Below are 21,681 nucleotides of genomic sequence, written 5' to 3'. Positions count from 1 at the left end.
TCCACCACAGGGCTCAAGGAACCTGGACTCCGAAAGAATTGTCCCTTCAGATCAATATTCTGGAGATAAGGGCAGTGTATCTAGCCCTATTGGCTTTCCATCGGTGGCTGGAGGGCAGGCAGATCCGAATCCAGTCGGACAACGCCACTGCCGTCGCCTACATCAATCACCAAGGCGGCACTCGCAGTCGTCTGGCCTTCCAGGAAGTCCGGCGGTTTCTGCAGTGGGTGGAAGACACAGGCTCCACCATCTCCGCAGTTCACATCCCGGGCGTAGAAAACTGGGAAGCAGATTTTCTCAGTCGTCAGGGCATGGACGCGGGGGAATGGTCTCTTCACCCAGACGTGTTTCGAGAGATCTGTCGCCGCTGGGGAACTCCGGACGTCGATCTCATGGCGTCACGGCACAACAACAAGGTCCCGGCCTTCATGGCACGGTCTCAGGATCACAGAGCTCTGGCGGCGGACGCGTTAGTGCAGGATTGGTCACAGTTCCGACTGCCGTATGTGTTTCCCCCTCTGGCAATGCTGCCCAGAGTACTACGCAAGATCAGGTCCGACTGCCGTCGCGCCATTCTCGTCGCTCCAGACTGGCCGAGGCGGTCGTGGTATCCGGATCTGTGGCATCTCACGGTGGGTCAACCGTGGGCACTTCCAGACCGCCCAGACTTGCTGTCACAAGGTCCGTTTTTCCATCTGAATTCTGTGGCCCTCAACCTGACTGTGTGGCCATTGAGTCCTGGCTCCTAGTGTCTTCAGGGTTATCTCAGGATGTCATTGCCACCATGAGACAGGCCAGGAAGCCAACGTTCGCCAAGATCTATTATAGGTCTTGGCAAATCTTCCTGTCCTTCTGCCACATAGTTCCACCTTACAAACGTCCGTTGGAACCTTGGGACCTTAACAGGGTCCTGACGGCTCTTCAAAAGCCGCCTTTTGAGACACTGCGGGATGTCTCTCTCTCCCGTCTTTCGCAGAAGGTGGCCTTCCTAGTGGCAGTCACGTCTCTTCGGAGAGTGTCTGAGCTTGCAGCGCTGTCATGCAAAGCCCCCTTCCTGGTTTTTCACCAGGATAAGGTGGTTCTGCGTCCTGTCCCGTAATTTCTCCCTAAGGTGGTATCCCCTTTTCATCTAAATCAGGATATCTCCTTGCCTTCCTTTTGCCCTAATCCAATTCACCAGTGTGAAAAGGATTTGCACTCTTTGGATCTAGTGAGAGCACTCCGGTTCTACGTGTCTCGCACGGCGCCCCAGCGCCGTTCAGACGCGCTCTTTGTCCTTGTCGCTGGCCAGCGTAAGGGCTCTCAGGCCTCCAAGTCAACCTTGGCTCGGTGGATCGAGGAACCGATTCTCGAGGCCTACCGTTCTTCTGGGCTTCCACTTCCTTCAGGGTTGAAAGCCCATTCTACCAGAGCTGTAGGTGCGTCCTGGGCTTTGCGGCACCGGGCGACGGCTCAGCAGGTGTGTCAGGCAGCTACGTGGTCTAGTCTGCACACTTTCACGAAACACTATCAAGTGCATACCTATGCTTCGGCTGACGCCAGTCTAGGTAGGCGAGTCCTTCAGGCGGCGGTTGCCCACCTGTAAGAGGGGGCCGTTTTTTGGCTCTTTAGATTGAGGTATTCTTTTACCCACCCAGGGACTGCTCTTGGACGTCCCAATTGTCTGGGTCTCCCAATGGAGCGACAAAGAAAAAGGGAATTTTGTTTACTTACCGTAAATTCCTTTTCTTTGTCGCTCCATTGGGAGATCCAGACAATTGGGTGTATAGCTACTGCCTCCGGAGGCCACACAAAGCATTACACTTTAAAAAGTGTAACCCCTCCCCTCTGCCTATACACCCCCGTGCATCACGGGCCCATCAGTTTTTAGCTTTGTGTTGAAGGAGGCACACATGCACACAATGCTCCACATTTTAGTCAGCAGCAGCTGCTGACTATTTCGGATGGAAGAAAAGAGGGCCCTTTACAGGGCTCCCGGCATGCTCCCTTCTCACCCCACTGAGTCGGCGGTGTTGTTAAGGTTGAGGTACCCATTGCGGGTACAGAGGCTGGAGCCCACATGCCGCTTTCCTTCCCCATCCCTTAGGGGCTCTGGGTGAAGTGGGATCCTATCCGGTCATCCAGGCACTGGGACCGGGCTCCCTCCGCAGCCCCTGGTGGTATCTGCCGGACAGGAGACTGAGTATCGTCAGGGACAAGGCCCTGCAACTACAGGTACTCTGTGTCCCCTTTGGGACGGTGCATGGAGCACCTGGGCCTCGGACGCTGCAGCGCATGCAGTGTTGGTTTTTTGTACGGGACTACCGCGCCGACCATGCCTGCTGGCCGGCCACGGTTTCTACTTTAGTCCCCGGCTTTTGCGGCCTAGTTCATTAAACGCCCGCCCACAGGCCTGCCAGTCAGGGGCAAGGGCGGGACGGTCGGGCTGACGCCGACAGTGAGGGCTGGAGCACACATTGCTGTCCTCCTCCCCCCTCACTAATCCCTATGGGGCACCAGATTCCCGCACTTTTGTAAAGTCCGCCCACGGCTCCCTCCTCCCCTGTGAACGCCGACAGCCATGTTTTAACACATCCTGCCGGTGGAGGACGTCTGCTGCAGCTCTGGGAGACCCGAGGCTAGGAATCTGGTGGCCACACACCGCTGGAGCGGTTGGTAAGCCACACCGGTTACCGGTGCTGGTCCCCCTAGGGTGCTGAACTGTATATAGATACATTATATTGTATACTTTTCCGGTTCAGCTGTATTGTTAACTTGTGGCTATATACCCTCAGTGATCACGCTCCTGGGAGACAACAGCATGTCGTTCACAAGGAGCAAGGGGGCCAAGGCACATGGTTATTTTGCTACCTGTACCTCTTGTGCGGCTATGTTACCTGCAGGTTCCACCTACCCTCACTGTGAGCAATGCTCGGCCCCTGTGGCACTCGCTCAGCCGGAGCCTGAGGCACTAGGGGGTCCCTCGGCCCAGGTAGAACCACCGTCCCCCCCCCTGTCCAGATGGCAGGGACAGAGTTTGCTGTTTTAGCTGACAAACTCTCTGAGTCGCTTTCTCATTCCATGACTCAGTCTATGGATAAATGGTCTGCTAAGTTTCTAGAGGTTTTGCAGTCCAGACCAGCCCTTACACAGGCCCCGGGCACTGCGGGATCACCCCCAGGCCCCTCTCGGTCTGCGACTAAGCGTGTTCCTGGTGTGACCACTAGTTATTACGTGCAGGACTCCGGCACGGACCGTAGTCCCAGACCAGCTAAGCGGGCTCGCTTAGAATCTTCCCCGACTTCTTCACGCAGTTCGGGGTCTCAGCTTGAGGATTCTCTAGAGGAGGAGGCGGAGGTCGCAGCTCAGGACTCTGATCCTGACGTTGCTCTCAATCTAGATACACCGGAAGGGGACGCCATAGTAAATGATCTTATAGCATCCATCAACCAGGTGCTAGATCTGTCTCCCCCAACTCCGCCTACAGAGGATTCGGCTTCACAACAGGAGAAACACCAGTTTAGGTTTCCTAAACGTACACGGAGTGCTTTCTTCGGCGCTCCATTGGGAGACCCAGACGATTGGGTGTATAGCTACTGCCTCCGGAGGCCACACAAATCATTACACTAAAAAGTGTAAGGCCCCTCCCCTTCTGGCTATACACCCCCAGTGGGATCACTGGCTCACCAGTTTTCTGCTTTGTGCGAAGGAGGTCAGACATCCACGCATAGCTCCACTGTTTAGTCAGCAGTAGCTGCTGACTATATCGGATGGAAGAAAAGAGGGCCCATATAGGGCCCCCAGCATGCTCCCTTCTCACCCCGCTTGTGGTTTGTAAGGTTGAGGTACCTATTGCTGGTACGGCGGCTGGAGCCCACATGCTGTTTTCTTCAGCGCTCTATTGGGAGACCCAGACGATTGGGGTATAGCTACTGCCCTCTGGAGGCCACACAAAGCACTACATTAAAAGTGCAAGGCCCCTCCCCCTCTGGCTATACCCCCCCGTGGTATCACGGGTTCTCCAGTTTTAGCTTTGTGTGCGAAGGAGGTCAGACATTCCATGCATAGCTCCACAGATTTTAGTCAGCAGTAGCTGCTGACTGTTTCGGATGGAAGAAAAGAGGACACATATAGTGTCCCCAGCATGCTCCCTTCTCACCCCTGGATGGTGTTGTAAGGTTGAGGTACCTATTGCTGGTACAGGGCTGGAGCCTGACATGCTGTTTTCCTTCCACATCCCCTGGTAGGGCTCTGTGGAAGTGGGATCCTGCCGGCCTCTCAGCTCTGATGCCGGGCTCCATCCACAGACCCATTAGAACCTGATGGATTCGGAGCAGGAGTACGATCAGGGACAGGGCCCTGCATCTTACAGGTACTCTGTGTCCCCGGCAGGCACAGACACACTCCGGGCTGGCTGGGTGTTGTAGTGCGCCGGGGACCGCAATGTTGGAGTTAGTGTCCCTACAGATTACTGGGGATTGTTTTGTGTATGGGAACGCAGCGCCGACCCCCTCTGGACCGGGCGGCGCTGCTGTGACTTGTGGTGCGCCGGGGATCCGCCGTCCGCGCTTTTACGGCGGCGGCGGTTATAACTTTAGTCCCCGGCTTTTTGGGCCTAGGACGCCGGCAGCTCCGTTTCGTTCCCGCCCCCACCCTGTCATTCAGGGTAGGGGAGAGACGCTGTTCGCAAGCAGCGACGAGGGCTGGAGCCTGATTTACATGCTCCAGCCCTCACACTATGCACAGAGGGAAGCAGGCTTCCCGCTCTTGGCCAGGAACGCCCAGGGCCCGCCCCCCTTCCTCTCTAGAGACGCCGGCAGCCATTACATGCATGCCTGGCTGGAGGAAGGACGCAAGGCTCTGGGAGACCTGGACTAGGGGCTATCTGGCGACCACACACCCGCTTTTTAAGCGGGCGGTAAGCGATTTTTCTGTGCTGGTCCCTCTAGTGCCTCACTGTGTGTCAGTGTACTGGGTACATATATATAGATGTATTTCTTGCACTGTGAGGTGCGCTTCTGGCTGCATATCCCAGATCGCTCTGTGGAAGCAGCAACATGTCATCCTCAAAACGCAAGGCGGCCAAGGCAAAAAGGGCTGTGTATACTGCGTGTGCTGCATGTGGGGCTAATCTACCAGCAGGCTCTGATGACCCCCATTGTGTGCAATGCTCCGACCCGGTGCTGCTTCGCCAGCCGGAGTCAGGAGAGGTAGCGACCCAGGCTGAGACGCTTGTAAGTTCTGCCCCGGTGACAGGGACGGACTTTGCAGTTTTTGCAGATAATATGTCTGTATCTATGGCAAAAATCCTTGAGACCTTGCAATCTATGCATGGGGCTCAGTCTCTGGGCACGGCGAGGCCTCTGTCCTCAGGTCCCCCTTACTTGGAATGTATCCAGCCCACAGGGGGGTCCCCGGCTTCACAGGCCGAGGATTATGACTCAGATGATGGCCCCAGCCACCCTAAGCGAGCTCGCTGGGAAAGACCCTCGACGTCTTCACACTGCTCAGGGTCTCAGCGCAATCAGTCTCCCTGTGATGTGTCTGATGAGAGTGATCAGGAATCCACTCCTGGAACCCCTCTCAACCTGGATACCCCGGATGGGGATGCCATGGTAGACGACCTTATCTCAGCCATCAATAGGCTGTTGGATATTTCTCCCCCAGCCCCTTCAGCAGAAGAGGCGGCTGCGGAGCAGGAAAAGTTTCGTTTCCTTTATCCCAAGCGTAAATTGAGTGCTTTGTTAGATCACTCTGACTTCAGAGAATCAATTCAGAAGCACGACGCTCACCCGGAAAGGCGTTTCTCTAAACGATCTAAAGATACGCGTTTCCCTTTCCCCCCTGAGGTGGTCAAGCGCTGGACACAGTGTCCAAAGGTGGACCCCCCGATTTCCAAACTTGCAGCTAGATCCATAGTTGCAGTGGAGGATGGCGCTTCACTTAAAGATGCCAATGACAGACAGATGGACCTTTGGTTAAAATCTGTCTATGAAGCTATAGGCGCGTCATTTGCTCCGGCATTCGCAGCCGTCTGGGCACTCCAGGCTATTTCAGCTGGCTTAGCAAAGGTGGATGCTATCATGCATCCAGCAGTGCCGCAAGTGGCGCACCTTACCACGCAGATGTCGGCGTTTGCGTCTTACGCTATCAATGCGGTCCTAGAATCTACCAGTCGCACCTCAATGGCGTCCGCCAATTCGGTAGTTTTGCGCAGAGCCTTGTGGTTAAAGGACTGGAAAGCGGATGCTGGTTCCAAAAAATGTTTAACCAGTTTGCCTTTGTCTAGAGAGAGACTGTTTGGCGAGCCATTGGCTGACATCATTAAGCAGTCCAAGGGTAAAGACTCCTCTTTACCACAACCCAGAACACCCAAACCTCAGCAGAAAAAGTGGCAGCAGAGGTTTCAGTCCTTTCGAGGTTCGGGCAAGACACCATTTACCTCGTCCAAAGGGACTCAGAGGACGCAAAGAAACTCAGATTCGTGGCGGACTCACACACGCCCCAAGAAAGCAAATGGAGGTACCGCTTCCAAAGCGGCTACCTCATGACTTCCAGCCCCCCCCCTCCGCATCGCCGGTCGGGGGCAGGCTCTCCCGCTTTTCCGGCATTTGGATGTCACAGGTCAAAGACCGGTGGGTGACGGACATTTTGTCTCGCGGGTACAGAATCGAGTTCAATTCTCGTCCTCCAGCTCGGTTCTTCAGAACCTCCCCACGGCCAGACCGAGCAGATGCTCTGCTGCAGGCGGTGGATTCCCTAAAAGCGGAAGGAGTGGTTATCCCAGTCCCTCCTCAGGAACAAGGGCAAGGGTTTTACTCCAATCTCTTTGTGGTTCCAAAAAAGGACGGCTCGTTCCGTCCTGTTCTGGACCTAAAACGGCTCAACAAGCATGTGCACGCCAGGAGGTTCCGGATGGAAACCCTCCGCTCTGTCATTGCCTCAATGTCCAGAGGAGACTTCCTTGCCTCAATAGACATCAGAGATGCTTATCTCCACGTGCCAATTGCTACAGAACATCAACGTTTTCTACGTTTTGTGATAGGAGACGACCATTTTCAGTTCGTAGCTCTTCCATTTGGTCTGGCGACAGCCCCACGGGTCTTCACCAAGGTCATGGCGGCGGTGGTAGCAGTCTTGCACTCTCAGGGACACTCGGTGATCCCTTACCTAGACGATTTATTGGTCAAAGCTCCCTCTCAGGAGGCATGCCAACTCAGCCTGAATGCTACGCTGGAGACTCTACAGTCTTTCGGATGGATCATCAACTTTCCAAAGTCGATCCTATCACCGACTCAGTCACTAACGTATCTTGGCATGGAGTTTCATACTCTAGCAGCGATAGTGAAGCTTCCGCTGGACAAGCAGCGGTCACTACAGACAGGGGTGCAATCTCTCCTGCAGGGCCAGTTGCATCCCTTGCGGCGCCTCATGCATTTCCTAGGGAAGATGGTGGCAGCCATGGAAGCAGTTCCCTTTGCGCAGTTTCATCTGCGCCCACTTCAATGGGACATTCTCCGCCAATGGGACGGGAAGTCAACGTCCCTGGACAGGAAAGTCTCGCTTTCCCAGACGGCCAAGGACTCTCTACAATGGTGGCTCCTTCCCACATCATTGTCTCAGGGAAGATCCTTCCTGCCCCCATCCTGGGCAGTGGTCACGACAGATGCGAGTCTGTCAGGGTGGGGAGCAGTATTTCTCCACCACAGGGCTCAGGGGACGTGGACTCCGCAGGAGTCCACCCTTCAGATCAATGTTCTGGAGATCAGAGCAGTGTATCTTGCTCTACTGGCCTTCCAACAGTGGCTGGAAGGAAAGCAGATCCGAATTCAATCGGACAACTCCACAGCGGTGGCATACATCAACCACCAAGGAGGGACGCGCAGTCGGCAAGCCTTCCAAGAAGTCCGGCGCATTCTAATGTGGGTGGAGGACAGAGCATCCACCATATCCGCGGTTCACATCCCAGGCGTAGAAAACTGGGAAGCAGACTTCCTCAGTCGCCAGGGCATGGACGCAGGGGAATGGTCCCTTCACCCGGACGTGTTTCAGGAAATCTGTCGCCGCTGGGGAGTGCCGGACGTCGACCTAATGGCGTCCCGGCACAACAACAAGGTCCCGGCATTCATGGCGAGGTCGCGCGATCAAAGAGCTCTGGCGGCAGACGCCTTGGTTCAAGATTGGTCGCAGTTTCAGCTCCCATACGTGTTTCCACCTCTGGCGCTCTTGCCCAGAGTGCTACGCAAGATCAGATCCGAGTGCAGCCGCGTCATACTCGTCGCTCCAGACTGGCCGAGGAGGTCGTGGTATCCGGATCTGTGGCATCTCACGATCGGTCGACCGTGGTCACTGCCAGACCGACCAGACTTACTGTCCCAAGGGCCGTTTTTCCATCAGAATTCTGCGGCCCTGAACCTGACTGTGTGGCCATTGAGTCCTGGATCCTAGCGTCTGCTGGATTATCTCAGGGAGTCATTGCCACAATGAGACAAGCTAGAAAGTCGAATTCGGCTAAGATCTACCACAGAACGTGGAAGATTTTCTTGTCCTGGTGCTCTGCTCAGGGAGTGTCTCCCTGGCCATTTGCATTGCCCAAGTTTCTTTCCTTCCTGCAATCGGGGTTAGAAAAGGGCTTGTCGCTCAGCTCCCTTAAAGGGCAAGTTTCGGCACTATCCGTGTTTTTTCAGAAGCGTCTAGCACGTCTTCCTAAGGTGCGCACGTTCCTGCAGGGGGTCTGTCATATTGTGCCCCCGTACAAGCGACCGTTAGATCCATGGGATCTGAACAGGGTACTAGTTGCTCTCCAGAAGCCGCCCTTCGAGCCTCTGAAGGAAGTTTCCTTTTCTCGGCTGTCGCAGAAAGTGGCGTTTCTTGTTGCAATCACATCGCTTCGGCGAGTGTCTGAGCTGGCAGCTCTGTCATCCAAGGCTCCCTTCCTGGTGTTCCACCAGGACAAGGTTGTGCTGCGCCCCATTCCGGAGTTTCTCCCTAAGGTCGTATCCTCTTTTCATCTTAATCAGGATATTTCCTTGCCTTCTTTTTGCCCTCATCCGGTTCACCGGTATGAAAAGGCCTTACGTTTGCTAGATCTGGTGAGAGCACTCAGAATCTACATTTCCCGCACGGCGCCCATACGCCGTGCCGATGCACTTTTCGTCCTTGTCGCTGGTCCGCGCAAGGGGTTGCAGGCTTCTAAAGCCACCCTGGCTCGATGGATCAAAGAACCAATTCTAGAGGCCTACCGTTCTGCGGGGCTTCCGGTTCCTTCAGGGCTAAAAGCCCACTCAACCAGAGCCGTGGGTGCGTCCTGGGCATTACGTCACCAGGCTTCGGCTCAACAGGTGTGCCAGGCAGCTACCTGGTCCAGTCTGCACACTTTCACCAAGCATTATCAGGTGCATACCTATGCTTCGGCGGATGCCAGCTTAGGTAGAAGAGTTCTGCAGGCGGCAGTGACACCCCCGTAGGGGAGGGCTGTTTTGCAGCTCTAACATGAGGTATTTATTTACCCACCCAGGGACAGCTTTTGGACGTCCCAATCGTCTGGGTCTCCCAATAGAGCGCTGAAGAAGAAGGGAATTTTGTTACTTACCGTAAATTCCTTTTCTTCTAGCTCTTATTGGGAGACCCAGCACCCGCCCTGTTGTCCTTCGGGATTTCTTGGTTGTTTGCGGGTACACATGTTGTTCATGTTGAACGGTTTTTCAGTTCTCCGACGTTATTCGGAGTTAATTTGTTTAAACCAGTTATTGGCTTCCTCCTTCTTGCTTTGGCACTAAAACTGGAGAACCCGTGATACCACGGGGGGGTATAGCCAGAGGGGGAGGGGCCTTGCACTTTTAATGTAGTGCTTTGTGTGGCCTCCAGAGGGCAGTAGCTATACCCCAATCGTCTGGGTCTCCCAATAAGAGCTAGAAGAAAAGGAATTTACGGTAAGTAACAAAATTCCCTTCTTCCTTCCCCATCCCCCTGAGGGGCTCTGAGGAAGTGGGATCTTACCGGCCCCAAAGCCCTGGGGCCGGGCTCCATCCACAGACCCATTGAACCTGCTGGATACGGAGCTGGGTACCGTTCAGGGACATGGCCCTGCACCATTCAGGTACTCTGTGTCCCCGTACACACAGGCACAGCACACTCCAGACTTGCTGGGTGTGCTAGTGCGCCGGGGACAGTAAAGGGTTACAGTCACTGCAGCCTAGCTGAGTGACTTTATGTATTGGGAACTACCGCGCCGGACGCTCCGGGAGCGGCGGCGCGGCTGGGACTTGTAGTGCGCCGGGGACTTAGCGCCGACCGCGCTTTTACGGCGGCGGCGCTTATAAATCCAGTCCCCGGCTTTTGCGGCCTAGCTCCGCTTCGTTCCCGCCCCCACCCTGTCAATCAGGGTAGGGGAGAGACGCTGTACACTCAGCAGCGCCGAGGGCTGGAGCCTTATTTACATGCTCCAGCCCTCTCACTGGACACTGTGGGACGCCGGTTTCCCGCTCTGACTTGGGGGCACGCCCACGGCCCGCCCCTACCCACACGAGCTGGAGAAGGACGCCGGCAGCCATTCCTGCAGTCCGAGCTGAGAGATCGGACTCTGGGTAACCAGGCACAGGACTAGGGCGACCACACACCCGCTTATAGGCGGGCGGTAAGCGGCACCTGAAGTGCTGACCCCACTAAATACCGCAGTTGTCCATTTGTATTTTATGCTTACACTGCATAGGTCGCTATTTTTGGCTATATGCCCTCTTAGATGGCGACACATCAGCAGCAGGAAAGCAGGGGTGCTAAGGCACAGGCTTTCCATGCTGCTTGTATTGCATGTACTGAAGTGTTCATGTGTATTTATGCTTGTATGCTATACACTGCACTGTACGGTCGCTACTCTGGGCTATTTTCGCCTAGAATGACTAGACTACAGCAGCAGAAAAGCAAGGGTGCTGAGGCACAGGTTTTTTTTTTTTTTTTTCTATGCTGCTTGTATTGCAGGGGTTGCAGTGTTCATTTGTACTTATGCTTGTATGCTATACATTGCACTGTATGGTCGCTATTCTGGGCTATATTCCCCTAGATGGCTAGTCTACAGCAGCAGAAAAGCAGGGGTGCCAAGGCACAGGCTTTCTATGCTGCTTGTATTGCATGTGCTGCAGTGTTCATTTGTACTTTATGCTTGTATGCTATACATTGCACTGTACGGTCGCCATTCTTGGCTCTATATCCTAGATGGCTAGCCGGCAGCAGCATATAAGCAACACAGGCTTTCGATGCTGTTTTTACTGCATGTGATACTGTTCCACGGCACTGAACCCCATTGTGTGCAATGCTCCCCTGTAGCACTTGGTCAGCCGGGGTCTCTACTAGACGTGGCCAAAGGAACCACCTGTCAACCCTGTCCAAGGACAGGGATGGAGTTGCAATGGGATAGAGACTTGCAGTCCGGACAGGCCATGGGCAATCTGGATCATTGCTCCCTGGCCACCCTCATTTGGAATAAAATCGGTGCTCCGGGGGGGTCCCAGGAGGCTCTCTGTATGATGAGGCAGACGTAGCTCATCAGGACTTTGATCCTGACACCGCTCTCAATCCGGATACACCGGAGGGTGACGCCATAAGGAATGATCCTATAGCGTCCATCAATGGAATGTTGGATCTTTCTCCCTCAGCTCCCCCAGCGGAGGAGTCAGCTTCACAGCAGGAGAAGTCCCATTTCAGTAGCTCAAACGTATATTGAGTATTTTTCTGGCCACGCTGACTTCAGAGAAGCAGTCCAGGAACACCACGCTTACCAGATAAGCGTTTTCTCCAAACGTATTAAGGATACACGTTATCCTTTTCCCCCTGACGTGGTCAAGCGCGGGACCCAGGGTCCAAAGGTGGATTCTCCAATCTCCAGGCTTGCGGCTAGAGCATAGTTGCAGTGGAGATGGGACTTCACTTAAAGATGCTAGACAGATGGACTCTGGTTGAAATCTGTCTATGAGGCTATCGGCGTGTCGGTTGCTCCGGCATTTACAGCCGTATGGGCACCCTAAGCTTTTCAGCTGTTCTTGCACAGCTGGTCTTGAGCATATGTACATTTGTGCCGCAGGGGCGTCCGTAACCTCGCAATGTCTGCATTGCGACTTACCCTATTAATGCTGTCCTGGAAGGACAGTCGAGGTTTCGGTCCTTCCCAAGCTCGGGCAGGTCCCAATTGTCCTCGTCCAAAAGAGCTGAAAAGCCTCAGAGGGGCTCAGCTTCCGGGGGCTCAATCACGCCCAAGGAAGGCAGCCGGAGGAACCGCTACCAAGGCGGTCTCCTCATGACTCTCAGCTCTCTCATCTCTCCGCATCCGCGGTTGATGGCAGACTCGCTCGCCTTTGGCGACATTTAGCTGCCACAGGTCACAGACCGGTGGGTGAGGGACATTGTGCCCACGTGCACAGGACAGAGTTCTGTTCTCGTCTCCGACTCGATTCTTCAGAACGTCCCCACCTCCCCACCGAGCCGATGCTCTTCTGCAGGCAGAAGGAGTGGTAATCCCTGTTCCTCTTCAGGAACAAGACACGGTTTTCCTCCAATCTGGTTGTGGTGCCAAAAAAGGACGGCTCTTTCCGTTCCGTTCTGGACCCAAAACTGCTCAACAAGCACGTGGAGGCCAGGCGGTTCCGGATGAAACCCTCCGCTCCGTCATTGCCTCAATGTCTCAAGGAAATTTCCTAGCATCAATAGACATCAAAGATGCTTATCTCCACGTGCCGATTGCTACAGAGCACCAACGTTTTCTACGTTTTGTGATAGGAGACGAACATCTCCAGTTCGTAGCTCTGCCATTTGGTCTGGCGACAGCCCCACGGGTGTTCACCAAGGTCATGGCGGCAGTGGTAGCAGTCTTGCACTCACAGGGACACTCTGTGATCCCTTACTTGGACGATCTACTTGTCAAGGCACCCTCTCAAGAGGCATGCCAACTCAGCCTGAATGTTGCGCTGGAGACTCTCCAGACGTTCGGGTGGATCATCAACTTCTCAAAGTCAAACCTGTCACCGACCCAATCACTAACGTATCTTGGCATGGAGTTTCATACCCTCTCAGCGCTAGTGAAGCTTCCGCTGGACAAGCAGCGGTCACTACAGACCGGGGTGCAGACTCTCCGTCACGGTCAGTCGCACTCCTTAAGACGCCTCATGCACTTCCTCGGGAAGATGGTGGCGGCAATGGAGGCGGTTCCGTTTGCGCAGTTTCATCTGCGTCCTCTTTATTGGGACATTCTCCGCCAATGGGACGGGAAGTCAACATCCCTGAACAGGAAAGTCTCCCTTTCACAGACGGCCAAGGACTCTCTGCAATGGTGGCTTCTTCCCACCTCATTATCACAGGGAAGATCCTTCCTACCACCGTCTTTGGCGGTAGTCACGACAGACGCGAGTCTGTCAGGGTGGGGAGCAGTGTTTCTCCACCACAGGGCTCAGGGTACGTGGACTCAGCAGGAGTCCACCCTTCAGATCAATGTTCTGGAAATCAGAGCAGTGTATCTTGCCCTACTAGCCTTCCAACAGTGGCTGGAAGGGAAGCAGATCCGAATTCAATCGGACAACTCCACAGCGGTGGCATACATCAATCACCAAGGGGGGACACGCAGTCGGCAAGCCTTCCAGGAAGTCCGGCGGATTATGATGTGGGTGGAAGCCACGGCCTCCACCGTATCCGCAGTTCACATCCCCGGCGTAGAAAACTGGGAAGCAGACTTCCTCAGCCGCCAGGGCATGGACGCAGGGGAATGGTCCCTTCACCCGGACGTGTTTCAGGAAATCTGTAGCCGCTGGGGAAGGCCGGACGTCGACCTAATGGCGTCCAGGCACAACAACAAGGTCCCAACCTTCATAGCACGGTCCCGCGATCACAGAGCTCTGGCGGCAGACGCCTTAGTGCAAGATTGGTCGCAGTTCCGGCTCCCTTATGTGTTTCCACCTCTGGCACTCTTGCCCAGAGTGCTACGCAAGATCAGATCCGACTGCAGCCGCGTCATACTCGTCGCCCCAGACTGGCCAAGGAGGGCGTGGTATCCGGATCTGTGGCATCTCACGGTCGGCCAACCGTGGGCACTACCAGACCGACCAGACTTACTGTCCCAAGGGCCGTTTTTCCATCGGAATTCTGCGGCCCTGAACCTGACTGTGTGGCCATTGAGTCCTGGATCCTAGGGTCTTCAGGATTATCCCATGGGGTCGTTGCCACCATGAGACAGGCTAGGATGCCCACGTCCGCTAAGATCTACCACAGAACGTGGAGGATATTCTTATCCTGGTGCTCTGCTCAGGGAGTGTCTCCCTGGCCATTTGCATTGTCTACCTTTCTTTCTTTCCTGCAATCTGGGTTAGAAAAAGGTTTGTCGCTCGGCTCCCTTAAAGGGCAAGTCTCAGCGCTATCCGTCTTTTTTCAGAAGCGTCTAGCACGACTTCCTAAGGTGCGCACGTTCCTGCAGGGGGTTTGTCATATTGTACCCCCGTACAAGCGGCCGTTAGATCCATGGGATCTGAACAGGGTACTAGTTGCCCTCCAGAAGCCGCCCTTCGAGCCTCTGAGGGAGGTTTCACTTTCTAGACTATCACAGAAAGTGGCTTTTCTGGTAGCGATCACATCTCTTCGGAGAGTGTCTGAGCTAGCAGCGCTGTCTTCCAAGGCTCCCTTCCTGGTCTTCCACCAGGACAAGGTAGTGCTGCGCCCCATTCAGGAGTTTCTCCCGAAGGTGGTATCCTCTTTTCATCTTAATCAGGATATCTCTTTGCCTTCGTTTTGTCCTCATGCAGTTCATCGGTATGAGAAAAATTTACATTTGTTAGATCTGGTGAGAGCACTCAGAATCTACATTTCCCGCACGGCGCCCCTGCGCCGTTCGGATGCACTCTTTGTCCTTGTCGCTGGTAAGCGCAAAGGGTCGCAGGCTTCTAAGGCCACCCTGGCTCGATGGATCAAAGAACCAATTCTTGAAGCCTACCGTTCTGCTGGGCTTCCGGTTCCATCAGGGCTGAAGGCCCATTCTACCAGAGCCGTGGGTGCGTCCTGGGCATTGCGACACCAGGCTACGGCTCAACAGGTGTGCTAGGCAGCTACCTGGTCGAGTCTGCACACTTTCACCAAACATTATCAGGTGCATACCTATGCTTCGGCGGACGCCAGCCTAGGTAGTAGAGTCCTGCAGGCGGCAGTTGCCTCCCCGTAGGGGAGGGCTGTCTTCGCAGCTCTAACATGAGGTATTTCTTTACCCACCCAGGGACAGCTTTTGGACGTCCCAATCGTCTGGGTCTCCCAATGGAGCGCCGAAGAAGAAGGGAATTTTGTTACTTACCGTAAATTCCTTTTCTTCTAGCTCCTATTGGGAGACCCAGCACCCGCCCTGTTGTCCTTCGGGATTTTTGGGTTTTTTCGGGTACACATGTTGTTCATGTTGAACGGTTTTTCAGTTCTCCGATGTTACTCGGAGTGAATTTGTTTAACCAAGTTATTGGCTTTCCTCCTTCTTGCTTTTGCACTAAAACTGGTGAGCCAGTGATCCCACTGGGGGTGTATAGCCAGAAGGGGAGGGGCCTTACACTTTTTAGTGTAATGCTTTGTGTGGCCTCCGGAGGCAGTAGCTATACACCCAATCGTCTGGGTCTCCCAATAGGAGCTAGAAGAAAAGGAATTTACGGTAAGTAACAAAATTCCCTTCTTCTTTGATCACTCTAACTTTAGAGATGCTGTCCAGAAGCACAGGGCTTTCCCGGACAAGCGCTTTACTAAACGCCTTAATGACACACGTTACCCCTTCCCCGCTGACGTGGTTAAGGGTTGGGCTCAGTGTCCCAAGGTGGATCCTCCAGTCTCTAGACTGGCGGCTAGATCCGTAGTAGCAGTGGCTGACGGTGCATCGCTCAAGGATGCCACGGACAGGCAGATAGAGCTACTACTGAAATCCATCTACGAAGCCATAGGCGCATCTTTTGCCCCAGCCTTTGCAGCAGTGTGGGCACTCCAGGCTATCTCAGCTTGTCTGACTGAGATTAATGCGGTCACCCGTACCGCTGCGCCACAAGTAACGTGTTTGACTTCTCAGGCGTCAGTATTTGCATCCTACGCCATGAATGCTGTCCTGGACTCGGCTAGCCGTACAGGGGTTGCATCAGCCAATTCTGTCGCAGTCCGCAGGGCCATGTGGCTACGCGAATGGAAGGCAGACTCTGCTTCCAAAAAGTTCTTGACCGGTTTGCCTTTTTCTGGCGACCGACTGTTTGGCGAGCGATTGGATGAAATTATTAAGCAATCCAAGGGAAAGGACTCTTCCTTACCCCAACCCAAACCAAACCGACCTCAGCAACGGAAAGTTCAAGCGAGGTTTCGGTCCTTTCGGCCCTCAGCCAGATCCCAACCTTCCTCGTCCAACAGACCACAGAAGAGCCAGAGGAACTCTTCTGCATGGCGGTCTAAGTCACGTCCTCCAAAGACCGCTGGAGGCACCGTCTCCAAGGCGGCCTCCTCATGACTTTCGGCCGCCCCAAACCGCATCCTCGGTCGGTGGCAGGCTCTCCCGCTTTTGCGACGCCTGGTGGCCACATGTCCAAGACCGATGGGTGAGGGACATTCTGTCTCACGGTTACAGGATTGAGTTCGGCTCTCGTCCTCCGACTCGTTTTTTCAGGACATCTCCGCCCCCCCAGCGGACCGTTGCGCTTTTTCAGGCGGTGGACACTCTGAAAACAGAAGGAGTGGTGATCCCCGTTCCACTTCAGGAACGCGGTCGCGGTTTTTACTCCAATCTGTTCGTGGTGCCAAAAAAGGACGGCTCATTCCGTCCCGTTTTGGACCTAAAATTGCTCAACAGACATGTGACAACCAGGAGGTTTCGCATGGAATCCCTCCGATCTGTCATCGCTTCGATGTCCCAAGGAGACTTCCTAGCATCAATCGACATCAAAGATGCCTATCTCCATGTGCCGATCGCTCAAGAGCATCAACGCTTCCTGCGTTTCGCCATCGGGGACGAACACCTTCAGTTTGTGGCACTGCCTTTCGGCCTGGCGACAGCCCCACGGGTCTTCACCAAGGTCATGGCATCCGTAGTAGCGGTCCTTCACTCTCAGGGCCACTCGGTGATCCCTTACCTAGACGATCTCCTAGTCAAGGCACCCTCACGGGTGGCTTGTCAACACAGTCTGACCGTTGCTCTGGAGACTCTCCAGAGGTTCGGGTGGATCATCAATTTTCCAAAGTCAAAATTGTCTCCGACCCAGTCACTGACGTACCTCGGAATGGAGTTTCATACTCTCTCAGCGATGGTCAAGCTGCCGCTGGACAAACAGCGGTCGCTGCAGACAGGGGTGCGATCCCTTCTTCAGGGACAGTCGCGCCTCATGCACTTCCTGGGGAAGATGGTGGCAGCAATGGAGGCAGTTCCATTTGCGCAATTTCATCTGCGTCCACTCCAATGGGACATTCTCCGCAAATGGGACAAGAGACCGACGTCCTTGGACAGGAACGTCTCTCTGTCTCTGGAAGCCAAGACCTCTCTTCAGTGGTGGCTTCTCCCCACTTCTCTGTCGAAAGGAAAATCCTTTCTGCCCCCATCCTGGGCTGTGGTCACGACGGACGCGAGCCTGTCAGGATGGGGAGCGGTTTTTCTCTACCACAAGGCTCAGGGAACCTGGACTCCGACAGAGTCTTCCCTTCAGATCAATGTTCTGGAGATAAGGGCAGTGTATCTAGCCCTCAAGGCGTTCCATCGGTGGCTGGAGGGCAGGCAGATCCGCATACAGTCGGACAACGCCACGGCGGTTGCGTACATCAACCACCAGGGCGGCACTCGCAGTCGTCAAGCCTTCCAAGAAGTCCGGCGGATTCTGCTGTGGGCGGAGGCCACAGCCTCCACCATCTCCGCGGTTCACATTCCGGGCGTAGAAAACTGGGAAGCAGACTTCCTCAGTCGCCAGGGCATGGACGCGGGGGAATGGTCTCTCCACCCGGACGTGTTTCAAGAGATCTGTTGCCGCTGGGGAACGCCGGACGTCGATCTCATGGCGTCTCGGCACAACAACAAGGTCCCGGCATTCATGGCACGGTCTCAGGACCACAGAGCTCTGGCGGCGGACGCCTTAGTTCAGGATTGGTCGCAGTTTCAACTGCCTTATGTATTCCCTCCTCTGGCAATGCTGCCCAGAGTGTTGCGCAAGATCAGGTCCGACTGCCGCCGCGCCATCCTCGTCGCTCCAGATTGGCCGAGGCGGTCGTGGTACCCGGATCCGTGGCATCTCACGGTGGGGCAACCGTGGGCGCTCCCAGACCGACCAGACTTGCTATCTCAAGGGCCATTTTTCCATCTGAATTCTGCGGCCCTCAACCTGACTGTGTGGCCATTGAGTCCTGGCTCTTAGCGTCCTCAGGGTTGTCTCATGATGTCATTGCCACTATGAGACAGGCCAGGAAGCCAACGTCAGCCAAGATCTATCACAGAACTTGGAGGATCTTCTTAGCCTGGTGCTCTGAGAGGGGGTTTATCCCCTGGCCGTTTGCCTTACCCAGGTTTCTTTCCTTCCTTCAATCGGGATTGGACAAGGGTTTGTCTCTCGGCTCTCTCAAAGGTCAAGTCTCGGCGCTTTCCGTGTTTTTTCAAAAGCGTCTAGCCAGGCTTCCGCAGGTACGCACGTTCCTGCAGGGAGTTTGCCACATAGTCCCACCTTACAAGCGTCCGCTGGAACCCTGGGATCTCAACATGGTTCTACGGGCTCTTCAAAAACCACCTTTTGAGCCGCTGCGGGATGTCTCTCTATCACGTCTTTCGCAGAAGGTGGCATTTCTAGTGGCGGTTACTTCACTCCGTAGAGTGTCAGAGCTTGCAGTGCTGTCATGCAAAGGCCCTTTCCTGGTTTTTCACCAGGATAAGGTGGTTCTGCGTCCGGTCCCGGACTTTCTCCCTAAGGTGGTGTCCACTTTTCATCTCAATCAGGATATTTCCTTGCCTTCATTTTGCCCTCATCCAGTTCACCAATGTGAAAAGGATTTGCATTTGTTAGATCTAGTGAGAACACTCCGGATCTACGTGTCTCGCACGGCGCCCCTGCGCCGTTCTGATGCGCTCTTTCTCCTTGTCGCTGGCCAGCGTAAGGGGTCGCAGGCTTCCAAGTCTACCTTGGCTCGGTGGATCAAGGAACCGATTTTTGAAGCCTATCGTTCTTCTGGGCTTCCGATTCCTTCAGGGCTGAAAGCCCATTCTACCAGAGCCGCAGGTGCGTCCTGGGCATTGCGGCACCAGGCTACGGCTCAGCAGGTGTGTCAGGCGGCTACCTGGTCGAGTCTGCACACCTTCACGAAACACTATCAGGTGCATGCCTATGCTTCGGCAGATGCCAGCCTAGGTAGGCGAGTCCTTCAAGCGGCGGTTGCCCACCTGTAAGAGGGGGCCGTTTTACGGCTCTTTTTATCGAGGTATTATTTTACCCACCCAGGGACTGCTTTTGGACGTCCCAATTGTCTGGGTCTCCCAATGGAGCGACAAAGAAGAAGGGAATTTTGTTTACTTACCGTAAATTCCTTTTCTTCTAGCTCCTATTGGGAGACCCAGCACCCGCCTCTGTTCCCTTCGGGCTGTTTGTTCTTTTGTGTACACATGTTGTTCATGTTGAATTGTTCTTATGGTTCATGGTTTCAGTTCTCCGAACATCCTTCGGATTGAATTTACCCTAGACCAATTTATAAGTTTTCTCCTTCCTGCTTTTGCACCAAAACTGAGGAGCCCGTGGTCCACGGAAGAGTGTATAGGCAGAGGGGAGGGGTTACACTTTTTAAAGTGTAATACTTTGTGTGGCCTCCAGAGGCAGAAGCTATACACCCAATTGTCTGGGTCTCCCAATAGGAGCTAGAAGAAAAGGAATTTACGGTAAGTAAACAAAATTCCCTTTTTTGTTTACTTACCGTAAATTCTTTTTCTTATAGTTCCGACATGGGAGACCCAGCTCCCTCCCTGTTGCCTGTTGGCAGTTTTCTTGTTACGTGTGTTTTCACCGGCTGTTGTTGTAGACAGAGGTTCCGGTTGTTCCGGGTTTTGCTCTATCTCTACTTGTGGGTGGATGTCCTCCTTCAGCTTTTGCACTAAACTGGCTAGATTTGGTTATCCAGGGGGTGTATATGCTCGGAGGGAGGAGCTACACTTTTTAGTGTAGTACTTTGTGTGTCCTCCGGAGGCAGAAGCTATACACCCATGCTCTGGGTCTCCCATGTCGGAACTATAAGAAAAAGAATTTACGGTAAGTAAACAAAATTCTCTTTTTTCATGGATAATTCATTGTAATACAACTATATTTGCTATCTCCATAATTGTACTGACCTACAGAATAAAGCTTACATTTTATTTGTGCAGCAGATGAAGAGCGAACAAAATAAAATAATAAAAACATTTCTCCCCAGAGATGTTAAAGTTCAGGTAGTAAATTATGTGTAACCTAAAATCCTTCAGCTACAACAAAAAAATATTGTGGTTTAAATGTGGCTATAAATTAGAAAAAAATAGGGGAGGGGTCGTTAAGATCTAATTAAACCCAGTCTACAAAGGGGCTAAGGTTCTCTCACCCCTGTATATAGTGTTAGGTTTCCCACCGTTACAGTAAAGTGTCACATTTCTGAATGAATAATTGCTACTAGTTTTCAATTTTCTTTTCATTCGTTTGCTCTCTTCTCTCATTCTTTGTCTAGACGGCCCTGTTCAAGACCCAAACATGATGCGTGCAAATGTTCCAAATCAAATTGTGAATCCCATACCAAGCCAATCAGGTAAAATCCACATGTATATAAGAAGCTTTCAAGTTTGTCATTTTGCAGATTTTTTATTTTTTTTCCCCCCTTCATTACAGGTATTATAAATAGTGGTGGATCGGTGGGGGTCTAAATCCTGAGACACCCTATTGATCGCACAGAATACCATTGAGGTGTTTAGCTCTTGCATGCAATACGGAGTCTGTGGATCTGTACCCAATCTCACACAGAGTTGTACGGGTTCAATAATGAGTGTGGATCTCTTCATCTCACAGTGCGGTGTACGGGCTCAATAGTGAGTCTGTGGATCTGTACTGTCAATCTCACCGTGCAATGTATGGGCTCAATAGTGAGTCTGTGGATTTGTACACTCCATCTAACACAGTGGTACATGGGTCGATACACCTCTCTATGTGCAGTTTACTGTGATGATCAGAATGGTGTTTTGTGCGATTATAGGGGGTCTCTGGACCAGGAACCCTATTAATGGCAGATATTTGTGTATATTTTAAAAACTCTTAATGGCAGTTACACTTTAATGCCATTATCTGACATGAATATGTATATATTTAAGTTGTTTTTCTTTATAAATACAACCTCCGATCCCGTGCTGATGGTCTGGTGGTCCTCGCTGTCTGCTTGCATGATCGGCATGTGTCTGATGCTGCCAATAATTTTCTTGGTGGTCATGTGTCATACTATTGGCCAAGCCATGATGGGAGCCTTGATGCCAGAAGTGCGACATGTGGCTGCTCAGTCAATTACTGGTTGCTTGTAAAAAAAAATAATTAAATAAAAACGCTGTTTGAGCATAAGCACAGGGTTTGCAGGATAACTAATAGGTGAGTATAGTTTCTTTGTTGTTATAACTTTTAGGCTATGTTCGCACGTGTGCGTATTACATGCAGTTACGCTGCGCTTTGTAGCGCAGCGTAACTGCATGCGTCCTGCGTC

The 21,681-nt window shown here is 53.3% G+C and overlaps 1 protein-coding gene across 4 annotated transcripts in view; it reads left to right on the top strand.

The window, feature by feature from the left end:
• EP300 (EP300 lysine acetyltransferase) overlaps positions 1-21,681 on the top strand; it is a 508,128-nt gene that overhangs the window by 141,869 nt on the left and 344,578 nt on the right. For all 4 annotated transcript variants that reach the window (XM_075321927.1, XM_075321925.1, XM_075321926.1 and 1 more), the window contains exon 11: positions 20,668-20,745. In XM_075321927.1, the coding sequence (XP_075178042.1) occupies positions 20,668-20,745 (78 nt within the window). The remainder of the gene's footprint in view (positions 1-20,667; positions 20,746-21,681) is intronic.

The sequence above is a fragment of the Anomaloglossus baeobatrachus genome, chromosome 8 (assembly GCF_048569485.1).
Source record: "Anomaloglossus baeobatrachus isolate aAnoBae1 chromosome 8, aAnoBae1.hap1, whole genome shotgun sequence".
Lineage (NCBI taxonomy): Eukaryota > Metazoa > Chordata > Amphibia > Anura > Aromobatidae > Anomaloglossus > Anomaloglossus baeobatrachus.
This window is presented reverse-complemented; position numbering and strand designations above follow the sequence as displayed.